General features: G+C 40.5%; 2 protein-coding genes across 4 annotated transcripts in view; one reads left to right on the plus strand and one right to left on the minus strand.

Annotated features, from left to right (window-relative positions):
- The first annotated feature begins 2767 nt into the window (after window positions 1–2767).
- On the plus strand, window positions 2768–10003 carry LOC126355075 (probable 39S ribosomal protein L23, mitochondrial). The gene is made up of 4 exons (XM_050005254.1): window positions 2768–3032; window positions 3117–3322; window positions 9511–9584; window positions 9664–10003. The coding sequence occupies exons 1-4, from the start codon at window positions 3019–3021 to the stop codon at window positions 9817–9819; spliced, it is 450 nt and encodes a 149-aa protein (XP_049861211.1). The 5' UTR covers window positions 2768–3018; the 3' UTR covers window positions 9820–10003.
- The window catches only part of LOC126355074 (nucleoporin Nup37), a 73237-nt gene continuing 59150 nt past the window's right edge, over window positions 9993–24079 (minus strand). For all 3 annotated transcript variants that reach the window (XM_050005253.1, XM_050005252.1, XM_050005251.1), the window contains exons 5-6: window positions 22048–22204; window positions 9993–10283 (exon numbers count right to left, since the gene is read on the minus strand). In XM_050005253.1, coding sequence (XP_049861210.1) covers window positions 10191–10283; window positions 22048–22204 — 250 coding nt within the window. In that variant the 3' untranslated portion in view covers window positions 9993–10190. The remainder of the gene's footprint in view (window positions 10284–22047; window positions 22205–24079) is intronic.

The raw sequence follows: 24079 nt of genomic DNA on the forward strand, positions 1-24079 counted from the left end.
TGTGGAATCTTTTCCCCGAATTATTAATGTTCATAAATATCACATTTTCAAACTGCCTGCAAATATTTTACATCCCTCTATTTGCGCTACCAATTTCTTTGTCGACACAGGACCACTCTCTCAAGTCATGACGATATGGCAACGAAAAAACAGTAACGTTTGTTCCTCGCAGCTCATACTATTTCCTTTTTAACGAGGTTAAGAGGTCTTTTTCTTTTTTTCATTCCTCGCGACGTCGTTTGTTACCGCCAGGAAGCAGGAAAAGTCCTTTTTGCTCAGTGCGGAAATTTTTTCCTGACTCACTGACCTAGCAACTCTGAATTTCGCTCCTGGCTTTATTAAGCAATTAAAATTCTGAACTTCATCCTTGGCTGTATGCATACAGTTGAGTTTTCCATGTACTTACTGTTCGGAGCTCACCGATTTTCTTCCAATCTTTGTTGCGTGCAATGTCTTGTTCGGCACTATATAATTTGTATTTTTTTGAGAACATATGCCCATAATGCCTCAGGTGAATGGTTTATCGGAGGCGAATTTTTTGAGAGCGCTTTCACATATGATCTTTTACTTAACTGCTGCTGATATATTCAATGATCATTCACAAAGTCGTTTTGTTTTCCATGTAGTACACTCGAACTGTTAACAACACTATCACAATCCACATTACAAAAAGCTTGAAACTAATCTTCGTGCACTACATTTACTTTTCCTTCACAGTTTCCGGGTCTATTGAAGCAGGGGATACAACCCCTCGGCTTTGACCAATGACGTCATACATTAGTCATAGATAGTAATGTCTTCACTTCGAGGCATAGATAATAAAACAGTTCTGTGTTCCACATAAGCGCTGTCATTGTACATTAAAATAATTATTTGTAATGATATCGAGGCAATTTGGAGTATTAGTTTGTTATGGCAGAACAAGTTTTAGTGTCTTATTTCCGTTTATAGGAATGGATTTGTCTGTTTGTGGGTATGTAATTTTCGTTGCTGTCTGTCTAGGTGGGCTTCGGTTATTCCTCGATATTTTCGTGTGGTTAGTTCACTTTTCCATTTGCTTCTTTCGCCGTATTTCACTATTTTGACATATTTCACTGTTTTATTTCACCAATGTGTGTATTTTCGTGTTGTGCAGTACGTAATAGAAATTTCTCAGCTGTCGATCTTCTTTCGTTTCCCAGCACTAGTATCAGTACGACATTTTCGAATGTGTACTTGCTATATTACAATCGAAATCCCCGGCACAACTAAAATTTGTATCCTGTCCTTCACTTCGCCTTTACACTCACACTATGTATGTCAATTGGCGAGCAAGATACAAATGTTGCGTACAGCTATATTATATAGCTCAAGTAACGAATGGGATACTATTAGCGTCCAAGGCAACAAGAAAACTGTACCCCATAGTGAAGTACGGGATACATATTGTATATGTGTCGTCTTCTTGTCTCCGTGTAGTTCAATTGAGGTACAGGTTGAAAATGTAACGTACGTCTATTTCCACTTTTTCGTTACCAGTATACATATATAGAGATCAACGGAAGTCTGGTATACATATATTACATACGTAGGTCCTTCTGTCATCAGTAGTACCGATATGTACGTAAGAAAACTCTGTTATTAATAGCGGAGACAAAATAAACAACACGTCTACGTGTTCCATATAGAGTTTACTTAAGCGGAGGATACATCGTTCAAGTGAAGAACAGGGCAGTAATGCTAGTGAAAGTGAAGAAATCTACTTACGACAAACTCGTATTCCGCACTTTACTTAAGCAACACACTTCGAATGAGCTTTTAATTTGTATCCGGTATTTCATTTACGGTTTAGTGAAGCTGGGGATACACAGTTCAAGTGAACAACAGGACAGAAATGCTAGTTTAAACTAAGAAATCGACGTACGCTGAACTTGTATCCCGTACTGCACTTAAGCAATACAGTTCGAAATAGTTTCGAGATACAACTGACATACATATAACGAGATGTATTCTTTGCTAGTAATATATTTCATTCATTTCTTTCCACTGTATTTTGCGGAGAAATACAAAGATTCAAACACGCGATATCGTTAACGTGAAAATACTACTGGCACATATATATGTGAAGTACAGTTTTTCTCTCTCGCATTCTTTTGTTTCTGAACATTCTTCTCAGTTCTTTCACCTTTGTAATACGTGCTCTCTGGCCAATTCTAACGTCATTGGTCAAAATCGACGGGTTGTATCCCCTGCTAAACTAGACCCCAGTTTCCTATACCCTGTATTGTATTTGTTTGCGTCTTTTGAACTTTACTTCCATCCAATTCTCCGACAAAGTCGAACTTGCATGCCGCGATGTTGCTATGTTCAATGAACTTTTCTTCTTTGTGTTTTTTGATATGCGTCTTGTAAACTAGACATACTTTCTTTGAGCTGTGTTATTTCGTCCTTAAAACGGTTCCAGTTTTTCTTTTGTCAACAACATCTGCCATGGATTTTGCTTTGGCTACTAATAAACTCTCTTGTAATCCCATGAATTGCCACCAGGAATTGTGGGTGAATCTTTGACAGCACCAGCATTTAGTGCAGCCGAAACGTCAGAAAAATTGCTACACAAACGTTGGTCGAAGATCCCAAGGCGAAAGCCGGCAAGCAATACCTCAATTTGACCGTTCGATACTGCGCTAATGGAAGTGACGTTGTGTTGACATTCTGACAAGTCTGAACAAGGAAGGTGACGTTGCCTTCCATTCGGCTCCCCCGACGACCAGCAAGAATCGATCATAATACAGCGTCCGTGGCTCATCGTGGCGTATTTCTCTGATTGGCGCCAGTGAGGTCTCTTATTGGCGCCAAATGTATTATCTTGCGCCATAAATTAATGTATTTCAAAGCTGTTGGAAAATCTAACCTTCTCGATAAATTATAACTGTTGGTGATGATCTTTGAAATATTGAACGAGTTGTATACATTTTACAATGTTAAGTTGAAAGGCATTAGCGGGTGAATTTGTTGTGGTGGGAGTAGAACACAGAAGAAATGTCAACCAGATGGTTGGTTTGTTTCTTTTTCGCCGTAAAACCAACTCTCATTTAATAATTCTGTAGCTTCACGACAAGCGTTGATTTGTTTTCCAGGTATCCACTGTACCAGCGCGGTAACCCTCAGCTGAGGATATTTCTACCAAATTTCTGGCTGAAACTCGTTAGGCCTTCAGTTCCTCAACCTCCTAATGTTGTAGAATTCATTGTATCCACGGAGATGACGAGAATCGATATCAAGAACTATTTGGAAAAAATATACAACGTACCTGTTGTCAATGTGAGGACGCGAATCGCAATGGGTAAAATAAGTTTCAGTGAACATCTTTGTGGAGTGATTCCCAATAGTTTTACAAGTTCCTGTCCCTCTCTGTGTCAGATTTACCGTTTCGTTCTTTCAGACTATCCACTAGTACCACGTTATGAAATCGGGGAGTAGTAACACTTTTCTTGTATTATCTGTTAGCAAGCGGTTTGTGTTTAGTAAATATCTTTAGTTCTCAGCATATTTAGCAGTGTTGAGGGATTTACAAAGTTTGGTTCTACGCAAAATTGAAGTCAAATATCACAGTGTGTTTCTCAGATGAGAGTCTTCAATAAAATATAGTGTTGCCGACGTAAAATAATTTATTCCCAATATGTTTCATTGAAAGGTTTATTATGAATTATACGAGACAGAATTTTTTCCTTTGGTTTATTCTTTGGATGAAGTGCACGTATGATGGTGGTTTAACCACAAAGTGTTGTTGTTGGAAATTTGTTTCCGTTGGTAGTATTCGATCGGGTGATAGTATACATTTAAGCTGTTAGAATAGCTGAATCTAGTGATTTATTTGGTCTAAAGGTACGAACTGACGCTTTTGGATGGTGCAAAATTGTTGTATATTGATCTGGCTACCATGGTCACTGGTTTTCGTATCTATATTTTGTGTTGCATATTTCTTGTAATATTATAGGATTTCTGAGGGTATTGTTTCACATTTCCATGTTATAACTTGGTTGCGACTGGATGAAAACTGGCTGTGGTAGTGGATTGTTCTGTAGCGTAGTCTGATGATCATTTAGAAAAGTTTGTAAGATTTTTTCGAAATATCCTGATTTCTGAGGCTGTTGTTACACACCAACCTAAGAGTACAGTTTAAATTTTGCAGAAAATTCTGTTTTATATAATACGCTCCACAGTGTATTCCATTATGCCACCACGTATTTTGTACACATCACAATTTTGTACACATCACATCATTATGGCTTGCTTCCACTATCTTGTCTGTTTGTCCAACTCATTTATCATGTCCATTTCCCACCATTCGCCACACAAACAATTACCAACTGCAGCATGGAATGGTGAAACTGCTGACAATAAGTTAACTTGTACCATTATTTCTCCTTCGACCTCATCAACCAGCCAGTATATAGGACCTGTGCTGGAGAACTTGGTCACCATTGTAGTATGAATGATGATTAAATATAATATGAACACAGAATAAATTAGATGATGAAAATGTGTGGAAAGAAAGGAAATAGCACAAATTCAGTGTTCAATGCACAGGACTGGTTTAAAGTTCAAACAAAACAAGCTGCCAACTAGTGGCACCACCCCTATGATTAATATACATGACAGTCAGTAGTGGCTGCTTGGAGTGTGAAAGGGCAAGATTTGTATACAGTGTATATTGCAATTAATGACGAAAGCTGACACGGGTGAAAGTTTACAAGGGAGAAAAAAAGGTGGGGAGACTAGAGTGTCAAATAAATTGCTTTTGTGGAAAAATTTTCTTGGACAGATCGTGCCAATGTATAAAGGACACTTATGGCAAGAAAAGTTCGTGTAGGACAGCAAAATGTTCGTTAGGTCCTGGGGGAAAAAGCTCACTATAATTTTGAGATGACGGGTACAACCCAAGCATTTTATTTTTCATGCTATCTGGTTTGGCATGATCCTATATGTGGCTACACTTGACTGGAAAAGTTCTACAGAATATTGCAGAACAGATTTCTGTGGCTAATTACAGAAGACTAAAATAGGTTGTTAGCTTCAGTTTTCTTATTTTATTTTATTTTGACATAATTGGCAAACAAGCATTAATTGTCTTACATAACAATAAATGTAATTTTTGTTGGCTCATTAAAGTAATTTGGCTTTTATTGAACTTTTCCTCTGAGGCAGTCAGTTTGAAAGAAAGTGTTTTGTTCCACTTTTTTGGCTAGGTTCAACTAATTGTTGAATTTCAAATGCAAATGTTCATCTTCTGGCACGCGTGGCATTATGCCATAATAAAGAACCAAACATTAGATACTACAGTACTGGTACTCCAACAAGAAAATTGACATCCCAAAAATCACATAAAAAAGCTTAATACCAAGTAGGAACCTACTTCAGTGTGGATCTGGACATACGAATGTACGCTGTAAGCTGAATTGTGCAGTTCAGTATGGTTCACAAAATTCTGGTGCACTTGGATATTCTCTGATGTCCTGTTTCTTTTATGTCATAATGTAAGATCTCTTAATGCTTTATATGCACGAATATACATAAATGTTCACTTGAAGATGACCAAGCAGGCTATTGTGTTTAATGGAAAGAAGATTTGTAAAATTCTGCTAAAGCTGTAAATATATTTGAAACATGACATTTTATTCAATACTACTGACTAACAATTTGGTCAGTAGTATTGAATAAAATGTTATGTTTCAAATATATTTACAGCTTTAGCAGAATTTTACAAATCTGCTTTCCATTAGGCACAATGTTTTTCGATCACAAGACATTTTTCAACACTTATCTGGTACCGCCTTTAGGCTTGATGTTATTTCTTAAATTCTGTTGTTTACACCTTAAATTTACAGGGCACCATTCTGTAAATTATAGACTGGCAGCACACTGTTTTATCATTGTAACTCCCCACAAGGCTATATATTTAGTCCTGGAGTTGAATAAAAACTGCCACTTCTACAGTTTCTTGGCATATGCAAACAAGAAATCTATATTCCTACTTACTAGCTTTTTGCAGTGCTATGTGGATGTAAACTTAATTGGAAATGCCACATAACAGTATTGCACAGTACGAATAAAAAAAAATCTACATTAAAGTCACAACACTGCAAAATATTATTAGTGTACTTTGAGTTGTAGAGTCTACTTTTGAAGTAAATATTATGCCAAGGACTGCATTCCTTGTGTGGATAGAATATTATAAACACTTGCCCTAAGTACAATAACTTCATATATCCCCTCCTAACAAGATGCCACAGTGGTGCAGATGGTCACGTGATGCACCAGTACGCACAAAATTCCAAACAGAAATGTGACAAAACTCATAATGAGCAGAAATACGTAATCATAGCTGCAAGCACAGCAATGCCTGTTTCGTGGTGCTCTTTGGTAAGTGCTCAAACGAACCTGTTTTAACAGGTCACGGGAAAATACTGAGAGTGGTAGTACGAAGTGTTACTTTCATAGTAAATTTCCTTTTACACAAGATGAATTATGTTACATGTGAGAATGTGTGATGAAATTATTAAATCACAGAGCATTTGATTCTCATTCAAAATTTTGGGCCCAGAAGACCAGTAACCATTTGATATACACCCCTGGAAATCGAAATAAGAACACCGTGAATTCATTGTCCCAGGAAGGGGAAACTTTATTGACACATTCCTGGGGTCAGATACATCACATGATCACACTGACAGAACCACAGGCACATAGACACAGGCAACAGAGCATGCACAATGTCGGCACTAGTACAGTGGATATCCACCTTTCGCAGCAATGCAGGCTGCTATTCTCCCATGGAGACGATCGTAGAGATGCTGGATGTAGTCCTGTGGAACGGCTTGCCATGCCATTTCCACCTGGCCCCTCAGTTGGACCAGCGTTCGTGCTGGACGTGCAGACCGCGTGAGACGACGCTTCATTCAGTCCAAACATGCTCAATGGGGGACAGATCCGGAGATCTTGCTGGCCAGGGTAGTTGACTTACACCTTCTAGAGCACGTTGGGTGGCACGGGATACATGCGGACGTGCATTGTCCTGTTGGAACAGCAAGTTCCCTTGCTGGTCTAGGAATGGTAGAACGATGGGTTCGATGACTGTTTGGATGTACCGTGCACTATTCAGTGTCCCCTCGACGATCACCAGAGGTGTACGGCCAGTTTAGGAGATCGCTCCCCACATCATGATGCCGGGTGTTGGTCCTGTGTGCCTCGGTCGTATGCAGTCCTGATTGTGGCGCTCACCTGCATGGCGCCAAACACGCATACGACCATCATTGGCACCAAGGCAGAAGCAACTCTCATCGCTGAAGACGACACGTCTCCATTCGTCCCTCCATTCACGCCTGTCGCGACACCACTGGAGGCGGGCTGCACGATGTTGGGGCGTGAGCGGAAGATGGCCTAACGGTGTGCGGGACCGTAGCCCAGCATCATGGAGACGGTTGCGAATGGTCCTCGCCGATACCCCAGGAGCAACAGTGTCCATAATTTGCTGGGAAGTGGCGATGCGGTCCCCTACGGCACTGCGTAGGATCCTACGGTCTTGGCGTGCATCCGTGCGTCGCTGCGCTCTGATCCCAGGTCGACGGGCATGTGCACCTTCCGCCGACCACTGGCGACAACATCGATGTACTGTGGAGACCTCACGCCCCACGTGTTGAACAATTCGGCGGTACGTCCACCCGGCCTCCCGCATGCCCACTATACGCCCTCGCTCAAAGTCCGTCAACTGCACATACGGTTCACGTCCATGCTGTCGCGGCATGCTACCAGTGTTAAAGACTGCGATGGAGCTCCGTATGCCACGGCAAACTGGCTGACACTGACGGCGGCGGTGCACAAATGCTGCGCAGCTAGCGCCATTCGACGGCCAACACCGCGGTTCCTGGTGTGTCCGCTGTGCCGTGCGTGTGATCATTGCTTGTACAGCGCTCTCGCAGTGTCCGGAGCAAGTATGTGGGTCTGACACACCGGTGTCAATGTGTTCTTTTTTCCATTTCCAGGAGTGTATCTTAAAGAACAACACGCGCAAAAAGAGACCAATGTTATATGTGAAAGCTTAACTTTTCTTGTAATTATACTATATGTATATTAATTTAAACCAAGAACTTCCCTATTTGCTATTAACACTGATGTTGCTATTGGCTGACTACAGCATGTGTCAAATGCTCTTAATATCGGCTGTCATTAGCTGAGTGACATGAACTATGATTGGCTGACAAAAGCGCATTGCAAGTATTGAAATGTTTACCAATAAAAGAATTGATGTTTTACAGCTCCAAGAGAATGTATACTGTCACTTAACATAGAAAAAGTGTATTTCAGCTGGGAAAAAGTTTATTTTTAACTGGAAATCCGGAAAAGGTGTGTTTTTTTTCGTCTGTGTATACACCCTGAAAATGTCCCATTTTACACCCTATACTGACGATACCAGGTTGGCGAGAACTGCAAATTGGTACCAAGTGCAATCATATATTTTATGAGGATTTAGTAATTTCGGGTTAATGACCTGTTATCCACAAGATGTTATGTTTTTTTCACCCGTGTGTAAACAGCATCAGGAAGATAAGAAGCTTAAAAATACATAGTTCATTGGTGGGGGGGGGCCTCTGTTCTTTCAAACTGGAGTTGCACTGTGTGACCTAATGTAAAAATATGAAATATTAGTAGTCCACAGGTGTTTCAATGTTTATTTGCAACAACAGTGTGTCAGCTTCCAGAAACCAGAGACTTGTTCACTAGCACAGATTAGTGGACTGCTGGTACTAACAGAAAAATCTAGGTAAAGATTTATATCTTGTAGACCTCAGCAGTTAATTATCAGAATAGTTTAAAACATCCAGAAAGTTTATTTCAGGTAAGGTTTCTGGCACAGTTTTTAAAGTAGGTAACTAACTCCCGCTCTTCTACCCACATATGATATTTCAGATGAGTAAAAGCAGGTGTTAGTTTGCAGCAACTGCTGAGCTCCGGGGCTCCATTATAGCTGCAACCTTGAAACAGTACTGGAACTTAGAACAATTCCTTTGGCTATGCAAAGCTGATGCATTGCCAACCTACGTCCAATAATAGGATTATGCCCTGGCCGATTCTACACCATCCACATCTTTTTGCCACCATATTATATGTGGGTGTTCTTTGTGTGCAATAATTCTGAAATGGACACTACTGAGTGGATGCCCACTTTATATAATTGATAACAAGTGAAATGGCACAATGCTAAATACTTTGAACTCGTACTCTGAAGGGGCAAGTGTCAAATACTCATTCTCACTGACGTGGTTTAGGTTTAGATTGTTTTCTTCAATCATTTTTTATTGATTTTCTGTTTCTTTCCATTATAATTGTTCCACAAAGCTGGAGCACCATTTGACTAGTCAGTGTCAATGGAGTGTAAACCACGACTAATTTCAAACCATGACTGATTTCAGTTCCTGGTGCAACACACTCATGTTCCAGATACAAAATGTTGATTAGGGCATTCTTTTTTAGGTAAAACCCACCAGGATAAGCTGAAGGGATACATTACCAAAGATGATGACTACAAAGTTGCTTATGTGACTTTGGTAAGTAAACCTGAACATTTATGGTATTTTGGATTCATATCAGACAAATTCGGCAATGCATATTTATTTTCCTTTGCAGCCGAGAGAACATGCCTTTAAGTTTCCAGATATTTTTCCCAAAATGGACCGTGAAGAAAAAGACAAGAAATCTCTGGAAGAGGCAAAAGAAGGATATAAAAAATACATAGAGCGTTCAAAGGATCGTCCGGGTGCACCAGGGTGGTTTTCTTTTTAAAGATATTGTATGTTTTGTACTGCATTCTTCTTGTCACTGTGGACGTCAGAAGATGGATGTAACATCGTTGTGAAGAGAATAGTGATAGCTACAAGTATATATACTCAATATACATTGTGATTCCATCTGTTGAACTGTTATTTTGAATGTTTTCTTAGAATCTTAAATACATGTTATCATGAAATTTGACTTTTTTATTTTACACTACAACAAGCACATCACATTTAACTCCAATCACAAATTAACTAGTACGACAATGTAAAAAAAAAACTTAGCATCCTTTTTCATTGTGTTTTCAGAGATGTCTTCTTAATGTGATTTCAAAATAAGTCTCTGGTTCCATAGATATGTTTAAAACATTTCTGGAAATTTCATTTTGTGGAGACTTTCCAGAAACACAGCTTACGATCACTGGCAGCACAGATGTAGGGTAGACGAAAATGCCAGGAAATCCAAGATGAGGACTGAAATAACATTAGTTAATGATATAATAAATCATCAATGGAGAACATCAACTGCAATAATTAAAAACAAAATGAAGAGAATACCACACTCCACATTAAGGATAAAGTTAACCAAGAATTTTGACCAAAGCTTCCACGTTTACCATTGTTTTCTGGGAAAAAAATGAGGCAGATTGAAAGGTACTCAAGTTTTCTGCACTATTATCTGTCCACACAGAGCACAGATCAGCTGAGTGGGGAATGGTTTGATGAAGTTCTCTCAGCATTAGTCTATCCCATGCAAGCCACTTCATCTCTGCATAACTACTGCAATCTACATCCACTTCAACCTTTTTACTGTATTCATTCTTTGGTCTCTTTCTACACTTTTTACACCCCATACTCCCCTCCATTACCAAACTGCCAATTGTGTGATACCTTATTATGTATCCTATAAACTAATCGGTACTTTTAGTCAAGTTGTGACAAAAATGTGTTTCTCCCCAATTTGTATCAGTACCTCTTTAGTAATAATTCAATGTAGCCATCAAATCTTCAGCAACAAATTTCAGAAGTTTCTATTCTTTTCTTGTCTGAGCTGTTTGTAGACCACATTTCATGTCCATACATGGGTACACTCTACACAAACACTTTCAGAAAGACTCCCTTGTATTTATTGTTAACAATTTTCTTGGTATTACCACTCTGCATTTTTGTTGCACCTACCTTGGCAACAGTCAGATATTTCACTACCCAAATAACAAAACACACCTACTACTTTCAATGTGTCACTGCCTCAGTGTTATCTGCTTTTTTATTCAACTACCCTTGTTTTACTTTTGTTGACATTCATCTTATAAATAATTTTCAAGAGACTATACATTCCATCAACCTTTGGGGCTAACTGACAGATGTCTGCAAGCAACCTGCAGCCAAAATATTTTGCCACAGTTCTCTGGCCACCTTCAGGTGTACACTGAGTGCCCCTATTTTAAGACCTCATTAGCACATGGTGTGGTGTACCCTGTTCCTGCTGAACATCTATGCACTTATGACAGTGCCCTCTGTGGTGAAAGTTTGTCACATGAATTTCAGAACAACTGTCTTCAAATGGTAATATCGAGAACGATGCTGGCAATTTGTAGCATCAGTTTAGAGATGGGGGACTAGTGGATCTGATATCATCATAGCAACTATAGTTTTGAAAGCTGATAAAATTAATAAAGAAGGTTAGGAGAGTGTTTCTGCAAGAAAGAGCAGATAAGAAGTTGCTAGTATCTCGTTTTGACAATGGACTGCCATCATTTAGTTCCAGAATGGAATCATGGGCAAACATCAAACAGATAGTAAATCATTCTGTAGACAAGTATGTGCCTAGTAAGTGAATTTGAGAATGAAAAAGACCCACCATAGTTTAACAAGATAAATTGTAAAATGCTGAGGAACTAAAGGCTGTTGCAAAATGACAACAGGCAAAGGTTAGTAGAGATTTGTGCGTCTGTGAAAAGATCAATGTTCAAAGCATAGAACTAGCACTGTCATACCTTAGTAGAAAATCTGTCCGAAAACCCAAGAAAATTCTGCTCCTATGTATAATCACTAAGTAGATCTAAGGCTTCCACCCAGTCTGGTGTGGCAGCAGAAGATAAACAAAGATGAAGTTTTAAATCTTGTGTCTCAGAAATTGTTAATGCAGGGGAATCGTACAAACATACCATCACTTGACCATCGCAAGGAGCCCCTTATGGACTGCATAGTAATAAGCCTAGCATACAGAATTGACTGAAAGAGTTGAAAACAAATAAGTCAGCAGGTCCAGGTAAATTTGATTTAACAAAGAGTACTGTACTTCCCTAGTGACCGGAAAAAAAGTGCAGGTGACTCCTGTATATAAGAAAGTCAAAAGCACGGATCTGCAAAATTACAGATCAGTATCCTTAACACCAGTTTGCTGCAGAATTCTAGAATATATTCCCGAATCAACATGATTTTAGAGAGCATCACTTTTGAAAAACACAACCTGCCCTTTTCTCACATAATATATTGCAAACTTTGGGTGAAGGACAACATGCAGATTCCATATTTTTAGGTTCCAGAAAGCATTTGAGACAGTGCCACAATGTTGACTGTTAACAAGCAAATGGATTAGGTTCCTAGATATGTGAGTGGCCTCAATAGAATCAAGTATGTTGTCCTCGATAGCGAGTGTTCGGAGACAAGGGTATCATCAAAAGTGCCCCAGGGAAGTGTGATAGGATTGCCGTTATTGTCTATATACATAAATGATCTGGCAGACAGACTGGGCAGTAGTCTGCGGTTTTTTCTTTATGATGATGATGATGATGATGATGTGTACGGGAGGGTGTCGAAGTCGAGTGACTGCAGCAGGACACTAGATGACTAAACAAAATTTCTAGTTTGTGTGATGCATGGCAGCTAGCTCTAAATGCAGAAAAATATAAGTTAATGTGGGTGAGTAGGAAAACCAAACCTATAATGTGCGGATACCGCATTAGTGGAGTCCTTGACACAATCACATTGTTTAAATATCTGGGCATAACGTTGCAAAGCAATATGAAATGGAACGATCATATGAGATTTGTGGTAGGGAAGGGGAATGGTCCACTTCAGTTTATTGGGAGAATTTTCGGAAAGTGTGGTTCATCTGTAAGGAGACCGCATTTGGGACAGAAGGTGACTTGTTCTTGAGTACTGGTAGAGTGTTTGGGATCAGCACCAGGTAGGATTAAAGGAAGACATCAAAGCAATTCAGAGATGCGGTGCTAGATTTGTTATTAGAATGTTCAAACAACATGCTAGTATTACATACATGCTTCAGAAACTCAAAAAGGAGCCCTGGGGGAAGTGTGATGTTCTTTTTGAGGAACACTATTGAGAAATTTTATAGACAACTGGCATTTGAAGTTGACTGCAGAATGATTCTACTGCCGCCGACTTACATTTCACGTAAGGACCATGAAGGGAAGATATGAATAACTGAGGCTCATTCAGAGGCATATAGACCGTCAGTTTTCCCTCACTCTATTTGTGAGTGGAACAGGCAAGGAAATGACTAGTAGTGGTACAGGTTGCCCTCCGCTATGCACAGTACAGTGGCTTGTGAAGTATGTATGTAGATAAATATGTAGATGTAGACACCAGGGCTATCCACATCATGAAGTATTTCTATCGCAAGAATCCATGAAGAATGTAACTGGAAACCCCCATTCTCATTGACAAGCCCCTCAGTCATACACTAATGGCCATTAATATTGCTACACCACAAAGATGATGTGCTACAGTTGAGAAATTTAACCGACAGGAAGAAGATGATGTGATATGCAAATTATTAGCTTTTCAGAGCATTCACAGAAGGTTGGCACCAGTGGCGACACCTACAATGTGCTGACATGAGATAAGTTTCCAACCGATCTCTCATACACAAACAGCAGTTGACCGGTGTTGCCTGGTGAAACGTTGTTGTGATGCCTCGTGTAAGTAGGAGAAATACATACCATCACGTTTCTGACTTTGATAAAGGTCGGATTGTAGCCTATCGCGATTGCGGTTTATCATATCGTGACATTGCTGTTTGCGTTGCTCGAGGTCCCAATGACTGTTAGCAGAATATGGAATTGGTGGGTTCAGGAGGGTAATACGGAACATTCAGGAGGGTAATACGGAACACCGTGCTGAATCCCAACGGCCTCGTATCACTAGCAGTCGAGATGACAGGCATCTTATCCGCATGGCTGTAACGGATCGTGCAGCCATGTCTCGATCCATGAGTCAACAGATGGGGACATTTGCAAGACAGCCATCTGTACGCACAGTTCGACCACATTTGCAGCAGCATGGACTATCAGCTCGGAGACTATGGTTGCGATTACCCCTGACGCAGCATGACAGACAGGGGCGCCTGCGATGGTGTACACAACGACGAACCTGGGTGCACAAATGGCAAAACGTCATTTTTTCGGATGAATCCAGGTTCTGCTTACAGCATTATGATGGTCGCATCCACATTTGGCGACATCGTGGTGAACGCACATTGGAAGTGTGTATTCGTCATCGCTATACTGGCGTATCACCCGGCGTGATGGTATGGGATGCCATTGGTTACACGTCTCGATCACCTCTTGTTTGCATTGACGGCACTTTGAACAGTGGACATTACGTTTCAGATGTGTTACGACCTGTTGCTCCACCCTTCATTCAATCTCTGTGAAACCCTACATTTCAGCAGGATAATGCATGACCGCATGTTGCAGGTCCTGTACCACAATACGCCAGTCACTACTCTTGATGAACTGTGGTATCGTGTTGAAGCTGCATGGGCAGCTGTACCTGTACATGCCATCCAAAATCTGTTTGACTCAATGCCCAGGCGTATCAAGGCCGTTATTACACCCAGAGGTGGTTGTTCTGGGTGTTGATTTCTCAGGATCTATGCACCCAAATTGCGTGAAAATGTAATCACATGTCAGCTGTAGTATAATATATTTGTCCAATGAATACCTGTTTATCATCTTCATTTCTTCTTGGAGTAGCAATTTTAATGGCCAGTAGTGTGTTTCTGATGATTCCCTGTGAATGGAGTTACAAACTTTCAAGTATGGGCCACAATTTTTACTGCATTGAATTTCATCAAATAACCATACATGATTTGCCACACTTCACAGAATCTTGTGAGCACCTGCCTTGGGCTGCTGCTGCAAGTCATCTTTGACCAATACCGGAATTGCCAAGATTTTTGAATAAGGATGAAAGATCACTTTAACCTTGTGTGTTTGAAGTACTCTGCCCACTTTCATGGAAACACTTCCAGTATATGGTAGGTAGGCTGTCAACTTGAGGGCCTCGTCCTCCTCCTTGTTCTGCAGTTTGTGTGTCTGTGTCTGCTGAGATGAATATTCATTTCCCAGGAAAATAGTTTCTAGGTGTTCCAATTCTGCTTGCAGGTTATCAACAGCTGAGATGAACTGCTGGTGAACTAAGTCTTCAGAACGCCCATTGCTTGTGCTGGATGGTGGAAACTACTAAGTACAGTACTGCATGAGTGGGCTTTTGAAATACGGGTGTCCAAGTGCATCACTGTCAAACATCTAAAAAACAAAATTTCATGGAACAATCTTGACATCAGGAGAGTTTTAACTTTACACTATTCATTCCATTTGACTGTTGTGTCTGACGGAGCTACAATGTCCTCAAAGTTTTTATTTCTTCTCCTTAATTTTCTCTCCCTGTTACCTTTGCAATTCCAGAGCATATTGCAGTCAATACTGACAAGTTTTTCTAGCTCTGAAAAATGGTAAATGCAAATTATAGCAATTGTAAACTATCTTCTAAGATAAATCTACTGATGATACTCTGGTGGCTTCACTATTACTATCTCCCCAAGCTATCCCACCATCTTTTATTGTAGTCCTTTCCTCTGTTTCACTGAATCATTACCTAATGCTTACAGTGAAACTCTCAACAATCTCTAGTTCTTTTAATTTATCCAGTTTCTACCTCCTTAATGTTCTTATCTTTCTGCAATTTCTTGAGGTTTGATCTGCTGCTGTTAGCAATAAAGTATGATCAGATTCCACATATTTTACAGTTTGAAATCTGGTTTTTGAATCTCTGTTTGACCATTATACTATAAAACCTATCTGAAATCTTCCTTTACTCCAGGTGTCTTTCACATTTACAACTGCTTTCCATTATTCTGAAACCGAGTATTAGCAATGATTAAATTGTGTGCAAAATTTTCCCCAGTCTGTGTTCTCCAACTACTTATCCATGTCTTCCTTTTCCTACCACTGAATTTTGTCTCCAATAAAAAATTTTCATCTCACTTAACAATGTGAACATTTTTTTTTCCTCTACATTCTTTCAATCTTATCAACATTTGCACAGCTAGTAGGCTATGAATTTGTATTACTGTGGTGGCTGTTGGCTTTGTGTACGTCTTGACCATGATAATTCATTCATCTGTGTCTACATATATACTCCATAAGCCACCATATGATGTGTGGCAGAGGGTACCCTGTACCACTACCAGTCACTTTTCCACTCACAAATACAGTGGGAAAAAAAGACTGTCTATATGCTCCAATATTATCTTCATGGTCCTTATGCAAAATGTATGCTGGCAGCAGTAGATTCGTTTAGGAGTCAGCCTCAAAGGCCGGTTCTCTAATATTTCTGAATAGTGCTCCTCAAAAAGAATGTTGCTTCCCTCCAATGATTCCCACTTGAGTTCCAAAAGCATCTCCGCAATACTTGCATGTTGTTAGAGCCTATTGGTAACAAATCTAGCGGCCTGCATCTGAGTTTCTTCGATGCCTTCATTATTCTGGCCTGGTGTGTATCCCAAACACTTGAACAGTACTCAACAATGGGTCGCATTAGTGTCCTATAAGCGGTGTCCTATACAAATGAACCACACTTTCCTAAAATTCTCCTAACAAACAGAAATCGACCATTTGCCTTCCCTATTACAATCCTTATATGCTCATTCCATTTCATATTGCTTTGCCAATATATTTAATAGACATGACTGTGTGAAGCAACATACTAATGCTGCATTCGAACATTATGTTGTTGTTGTTGTTGTTTCCCCTCCCCCCTACTCGCCTGCATTAACTTACATATTTCTATATTTACAGCTAGCTACCATTCATCACACAGTTTAGAAATTTTGTCTAAATCATCTTCTATCCACTTACAGTCACTCAATGACACCACCTTTCCATACACCACAGCATCATCAGCAAATGGCTGCAGACTGCTGCTTGCCCTGTGCAGAAGATCATTTGTGTATATGGAAAATAGCAGCAGTCCTATTAGACTTACTCGGGGACTCATGATGTTACTCTTGTCTCTGATGAACACTTGCCATGAAAGACAACATACTGTGTTCTGTTACTTAAGAAGTCTTCGAGCCATTCACATACCTGGGAACATATTCCATGGTGTGTACCTTCACTAATCACCCATAAGTTGTTCATAGCAGCTCACTCAAATTGCTGTTTTCTTAGTCATTATTATACTTATGCCCACATTATTTCTGTGTGATTTTATCTTGTTAACACTACACTTCTGCCACTGCATTTTACTAATTCCCACTATATCTCTCTTCAACTTATGCATTGCTCTTTTTATGTTTCCTATCCTAATTACCTAATTAAGAGATCTAACACTCCACACTCCAATGTGTGAAACACCAGATTTGTTTTTGCAGATGAAAAGCATATTCCTGAATAACCTCTGCCTGGAGATCTGATAAGGGGACTGTTTCACCCCAGAGGATGCCATCATCATTAAACATTAAAGCAAAGCTCCATGTTTATGGGAAATATATTGGTTGTCGATTCTCCTTGCTTTCAGACATTTACTCTGGCAACATAGCACGACCATATTAGCTACTTGAAGGTACTCAGATTTGAAAAAGCCATTAGAAGTCATTCTTGTGCCACTGTGCCAGAGGGAGCTCTACCTGGCATGGCACTGAGTAACTAATACACACTTCAGTTACTAATGAAAGTCCCATTTGCATACATTGCTTCCCATCTGCATACATTGCTTCAAGCTTTCACAAACAGCATGACACCTCTAAAAGGTATCTTGCTGAAGCAGTTGTTTATTAAAAACTGTTGTCATGATCTACAAAGTTTATATGAGCCATGGAATTGTGGTCATGAAACTTCTACTAAATGATTAGATTACATGCATTGTTTATTCAATAGCCTAATTGTCAAAGATCCTCATGGATGTACAAAATGTCAGGAAAAATATAAAAAAAAAACATATTTTACATTTGAATTAATATACTTAGTGTGAACTTTAATTCCACAGATTCTCAGTGAAACAATCTCAATATTTTGGACTTGGTCCACATTCCTGAAGACTTTTTCCATTGACAAATTAATAAAATACATGACACAAACCTGTAAATATATACATACACTACAGTAGTGTGATTCCTAGGCTCTTTAATCAAGCATTTCAAATGACAAAAATTACATGTAATTGCCATACATAAAAAATTGACATTCACTGCCAGACAAAAACCTCCTCTACACTTTCCCATTCATTATGGGGCTCCAGCTGTCCACATTCGTGTTTTCTAATCTCAACAACAAACCTTCCATTAGGTTCGTTTCTTATTTCATGTCTACCAACAATGAATTTTGTTGGGTCATCTGCTTTGCTACATGTCCTGTCAGCTTATGCCTCCCACTCCATTTGTTTGTATTGTTTCTCACCTAGTTATTCTCAATATGTCTCTCTCTCCTTTTTCTCTTTTTAAATGGCTTTTGAATTAAAGTCCATGTGATGACATCGCAAGTCAACATTGGTAATAATTGTAAACTTTCTGAATCAGATCCAGTAGAAACTGAGAAAGAAAGTTGCTACTCACCATCTAGCGTAGATGCTGAGTCGCAAATAGGCACATCAAAAAGATTCTCACAATTAAAGCTCTCAACCATTATGGCCTTCAACAACACTAGACAAACATACACAAACGCAACTAACACACACGACTCCAGTCTCAGGCAACTTAAACCACACTGCGAGCAGCAGCACCAGTGCATGATGAGAGTGCTGGCTGAGTGGGGGTAAGGATGTGGTGGTGGTGGTGGTGGTTAGTGTTTACCGTCCCGTCGACAACGAGGTCATTAGAGACGGAGCGCAAGCTCGAGTTAGGGAAGGATTGCGAAGGAAATCGGCCGTGTCCTTTCAAAGGAACCATCCCGGCATTTGCCTGAAACGATTTAGGGAAATCACGGAAAACCTAAATCAGGATGGCCGGAGACGGGATTGAACTGTCGTCCTCCCAAATGCGAGTCCAGTGTGCTAACCACTGCGCCATGGGGGTAAGGAGGAGGCTGGCGTGGGGAGGGGGGGGGGGGGATAGTATGGTGGAGGTGGCAGATAGTGAAGTGCTGCTGGTCAGACTGAGGGCTGGGGAGGGGGGGGGGGGGGGGAGTAGTGGAAAAGGAGAGAAGTAAAAAGACTGGGTGTGGTGGTGGAATGATGGCTGTGCAGTGCTGGAACTGAACAGGGAAGGGGCTGGATGGGGGAGGACAGTGACTAACGAAAGTTGAGGCCAGGAGGGTTATGGGAACGTATGATGTATTGCAGGAAAGTTCCATATCTCACAGGCTCTGAAGCAGTCACAGAAATTAAGGATTTCATGTTTGGTAGCGTAGTCAGCATCAGGGTGGTCCACTTGTTTATTGGCCACAGTTTGTCGGTGGCCATTCATGCGGATAGACAACATATGCCTACATAGAATGCAGCACAGTGGTTGTTCACATGACTGGTTTCACAGGTAGCCCTGACTTTGAAGGGATAGACGATGTTAGTGACCGGACTGGAGTAGGTTATGGATGGAGGATATATTGGACAGTCTTGCATCTAGGTCTATTACAGGGGTATGAGCCATGAGGTAAGGGATTGGGAGTGGGGATTGTGTAAGGATGGACAAGTATATTGTGTAGGTTCGATGGACGGCGGAATACCACTATTGGAGGGGAGGGAAGGATAGTGGGCAGGACATTTCTCATTTCATGGCACAACGAGAGATCATCAAAACCCTGGCGGAGAATGTAATTCAGTTGCTCCAACCCTGGGTGGTACTGAGTTATGGGGGAATGCTCCTCTGTGGCCGGGCAGTGGGACTGGAAAGATAAGGCACGAGAGATTTGTTTTTGTACAAGGTGGGGAGGATAATTACAGTCAGTGAAGGCTTCAGTGAGACCCTCAGTATATTTTGAGGGGGACTGCTCGTCACTGCAGATGTGACGACCATGGGTGGCTAGGCCTATGGAAGGGACTTCTTGGTATGGAATGGATGGCAGCTGCAGAAGTGGAGGTGTTGCTGGTGGTTAGTAGGTTTGATATGGAGAGAGGTGCTGATGTAATCATCTTTGAGGTGGAGGTCAACATCTAGGAAGGTGGCTTGTTAGGTTGAGTAAGACCAGGTGAACCAAATGGAGGAGAAATTGTTGAGGTCATCCTCAATCCAGATTGAGACACACCGATCCCTTCTATCATCATTTGCCGACTATGTAAAAAATCTAGAGATACCAATCATTGAATGCTGGCCGCTGTTTGAACTGGACCAGAAGTGGGAGTCTTCCTATACATCCATCAGAGGGCCTGAAAATGGTGTAATATATTGCTGAAACTAGTTGCTCAATAAAATAACAACTGGAAATTTGGATGGCTGAACGGGGTTTTGATTCAACATTCTGTACTGGGCAGCTGAGGTCACGCAACCAATCTGTACAAAGATGGCCATACACAGGCATAAGTTATTAGTTTTCTCGATTGAAACTCCACAGACTAATCTAAATATTGATGCCACACTGGTTTGTGCTGGTATTTATAAGCGTCAGCGAATGTGCTGAACGTTGAATCAGTTGCTTCTGATACTGAGTACTGGGTTTCAAGACAATTCCTTCAATAGGATTTACTTAAGGACTGCTGATGTCTATGCTGATTAAATCCCATGCATAAGTGAGTTGCTCCTATGATGAACTTAGTGACTGAATTCATCCAGTACACTGCTAACTTAATGCCTGTACATAGCTGTAATATACAGTTATACTATATACTATCCCTCCCCCTCCCCACTCCAGCCTCCTCTTTACCCCCACCCAGCCGCCACTCTCATCATGCACTGGTGCTGCTGCTCGCAGTGTGGTTTCAGTTGCCTGAGATTGCAGTCTTGTGTGTGAGTTGCAATTGTGTGTGTGTGTGTGTGTGTGTGTGTGTGTGTGTGTGTGTGTAGTGCAGATGAAGACCATAATGGCTGAGAGCTTTAATTATGAGAGTTTTTTTGTTGTGCCTATTTGTGACTCAGCATCTACACTATATGGTGAGTGGCAACTTTCCATCTCAATTTCTACTGGTTCTGATTCAGAAGGTTTACAATTATCATCAATTTTGACTTGTGATAACAACACATGGACTTTAATTCAAAAGCCATTTAAAAAGAGAAAAAGGAGAGAATCAACACAAACAAATGGCTCTGAGAACATAATGGAGTGGGAGACATAATTATGACTACAATAAAAAAGTTGAAGATGAAACAGAAGCTGAAAGGACATGTAGCAAAGCAAATGGATGGTAGATGGGCCAACAAAGTTCATTGCTGGAATACGTGAAATAAGAAAAGAACCTACTGGAAGGCTTGTTGATGAGATTAGAAAACAAAATGCTGAAGCCACGTAATGAATGGAAAAGTGTAGAGGAGGTTTTTGTCTGGCAGTGAATGTCAGTTTCTTATGTATGGCAATTATATGTAATTTTTGTCATTTGAAATGCTTGATTAAAGAGCCTAGGAATCCCTGTAACTACTGTAGTGTATGTATATATTTACAGGTTTGTGTCATGTATTTTATTAACTTGTCAATGGAAAAAGTCTTCAGGAATGTGGACCAAGTCCAAAATATTATTGTACAAAATCTTATGAAAATGTTGTGCAAATTTATCAAAGGAGTGATATTTTTTCATAGATCGAATTCTTCACTCCTTAATGAATGATGCCACACGAAAACTGTGTAGCACATAAGGACAATTCCATCAAAGTTGTTTGGCAATCTGTAAGGTGTTATTTGAAGGCTCAGCTGATACACAGTGTTTATGAAGAAGAACGCTCAAGGTCCAGATAATATCTTTCCGCATTTAATGAATATTTGCTATCAATCAGATTCATATAAAACTTTTATAATTTCTGCTACTTTATTTGTTAACATGCATGATGTAAAGAATGATATCTGCTTACCTCTAAAGTGACGGATAGAAGAGGCTTGTTGCTTTGTATGATGTATACTTTGACCTGATGATCTGGTCTTCCATATACTGCAATGTGATTTTCACTGGATGGGCAGTATTTAAGATACTGGCCATATACAGTATATCCTCTACTTTCAGAGGGCCAGCTGAAAAAGAAAAAATAATGGTAATGTATAAAATAATTATTGGCATGCGAAAGGAGACAACTCACCAAATAGTTGAAATGTTGAGTCACGAACAGGCACACAAAAAAAATGAAAACTTCTCTAACTCCAGACAAGTACACTGCACTGGCTGAACACAAAATGCCAGGACTGCAGTTCAGCAGGTAGACTGAGATAAGGCATTGCATCAGGTGATGTGGGTAGAGGAGCAAAAAGAGGCATGAAGCTGGGAGGGAGGGTTGGGGAAGGGTGGGTGACAGCTTGGAGATAAGCAGCAGGTGTGGTGGTAGTAATGCAAGAGGGAGAGGCAGCAGGTGCATGGGATAGGAAGGTGACACATGGGCATTGAAGCTAGAGAGTTCGTGTGGCGTAAGATGATTATGGTATGGTGGTAGTGGATTTTGGGGAGGGGTAACCGGACATAAGAAGTGCAGACTGTTGGTAGAGGGTGTGGGTACAGTGGGTTAGCAGAGAGTATGAAGTATATTTCATAACAGTATCTCTTATCTATGTAGCTCAGAAAAGCTGGTCGTGAAGGAAAGGATCCAAATGGCTCGGGTTGTGAAGCACCTACTGAACTTGAGCATATTGCACTCAGCAGTTGTTTCCACCACTGGGTGACCAACTCTGTTCTTAAAAGCTAACAAAGTTTTCATCCCTTTTTATGTGCCTATCAACAACCCAAACCTTCTACAATTCACAGTGAGTTGTCTCCTTTACCCCCAAATTATTTGCATTGCGTGCTGGCTCCCTCCCACCCTAAACTTCACGTCATCCGTCCTTTGTTACTATCTCGTGATTTACATCTGGTTTGTATCTCCTGTGTGGTCAATGTTTATCTTTCCCTAGGCTTTCCTTTGAGCCTTTATTGTGCACACACATCAGTCGCCGCGATAAGAGTGGCTTACCCGACTTTTGCAGTACCAGTCACGGCCGCTTCTACTGTAGTGCACAATATCCTGCGAACAATCCATCAGCTGGACCACAGTTAAATGCGATCCAAGCAATAAATTACATTTCATTTACAAACTGATCAACCCTTTCACACACATTGCTCTTATCATTTTTTTTCACAGCTGTCTCTTTTTTCCCCATACATGACGGTAGCTAATACAAGAAAGGATGTCAACACATCACCGAACAACATTACAAGACTCAGCACAATTTCTTCCTGCATCTTTATTTTCCAGAACTGGCATGTTGTTACCTATAGTTCTCTTTATAATAATCTACTGCTTTTATTTGTCCATTTCCTGCTTCTATTTCACTTTTTTTCCAGTGACATCTCATCCCAAATCGAATCCTGCTCGATCCAACTGTATCAGTTCACAAAAGTTTCCCTATACCTAGCTAAAACTGAATCCCACATCCTGTTCCTTAAATACTGCCTAAGCTGTGGAATTTCCCTTCCCCTCCCCTCACCGAACATGTATCCATAAAACATTCCCTTTCCTGGATCCCTTTCCTCCTTTCATAATGACCTTCAAAATTTAGATTCTGCTGGTACCTACCCATCACAAGCCTAGCCTCACAGGAACAAATCTCCATTCATAGGTATCCTTGAAGCATCTCTGGTCTATCCACAAGACACTGTCACTATGCAGTCCCAACTACCTACATCACCTCTCCCCAATTTAAACCATTGCACTTCAACACCTGGAAGAGCAATCCAGGCACCACCACCAAACATTAAGTTTATTGACACCCTACTCCTGCCTCCGAGTATCACTACCCATCAACATCTTTCCTACCCCAGTGAACCCTGTAGTCAACCTCTTATAGCACCCAGACCCTGCTGCACTGACTTTTCTATCAGCAACAATCTCCTCCAATACTCCCTCTCAACATTCCATGAAA

This window comes from Schistocerca gregaria, chromosome 3 (genome assembly GCF_023897955.1).
Source record: "Schistocerca gregaria isolate iqSchGreg1 chromosome 3, iqSchGreg1.2, whole genome shotgun sequence".
NCBI classification, from domain to species: domain Eukaryota; kingdom Metazoa; phylum Arthropoda; class Insecta; order Orthoptera; family Acrididae; genus Schistocerca; species Schistocerca gregaria.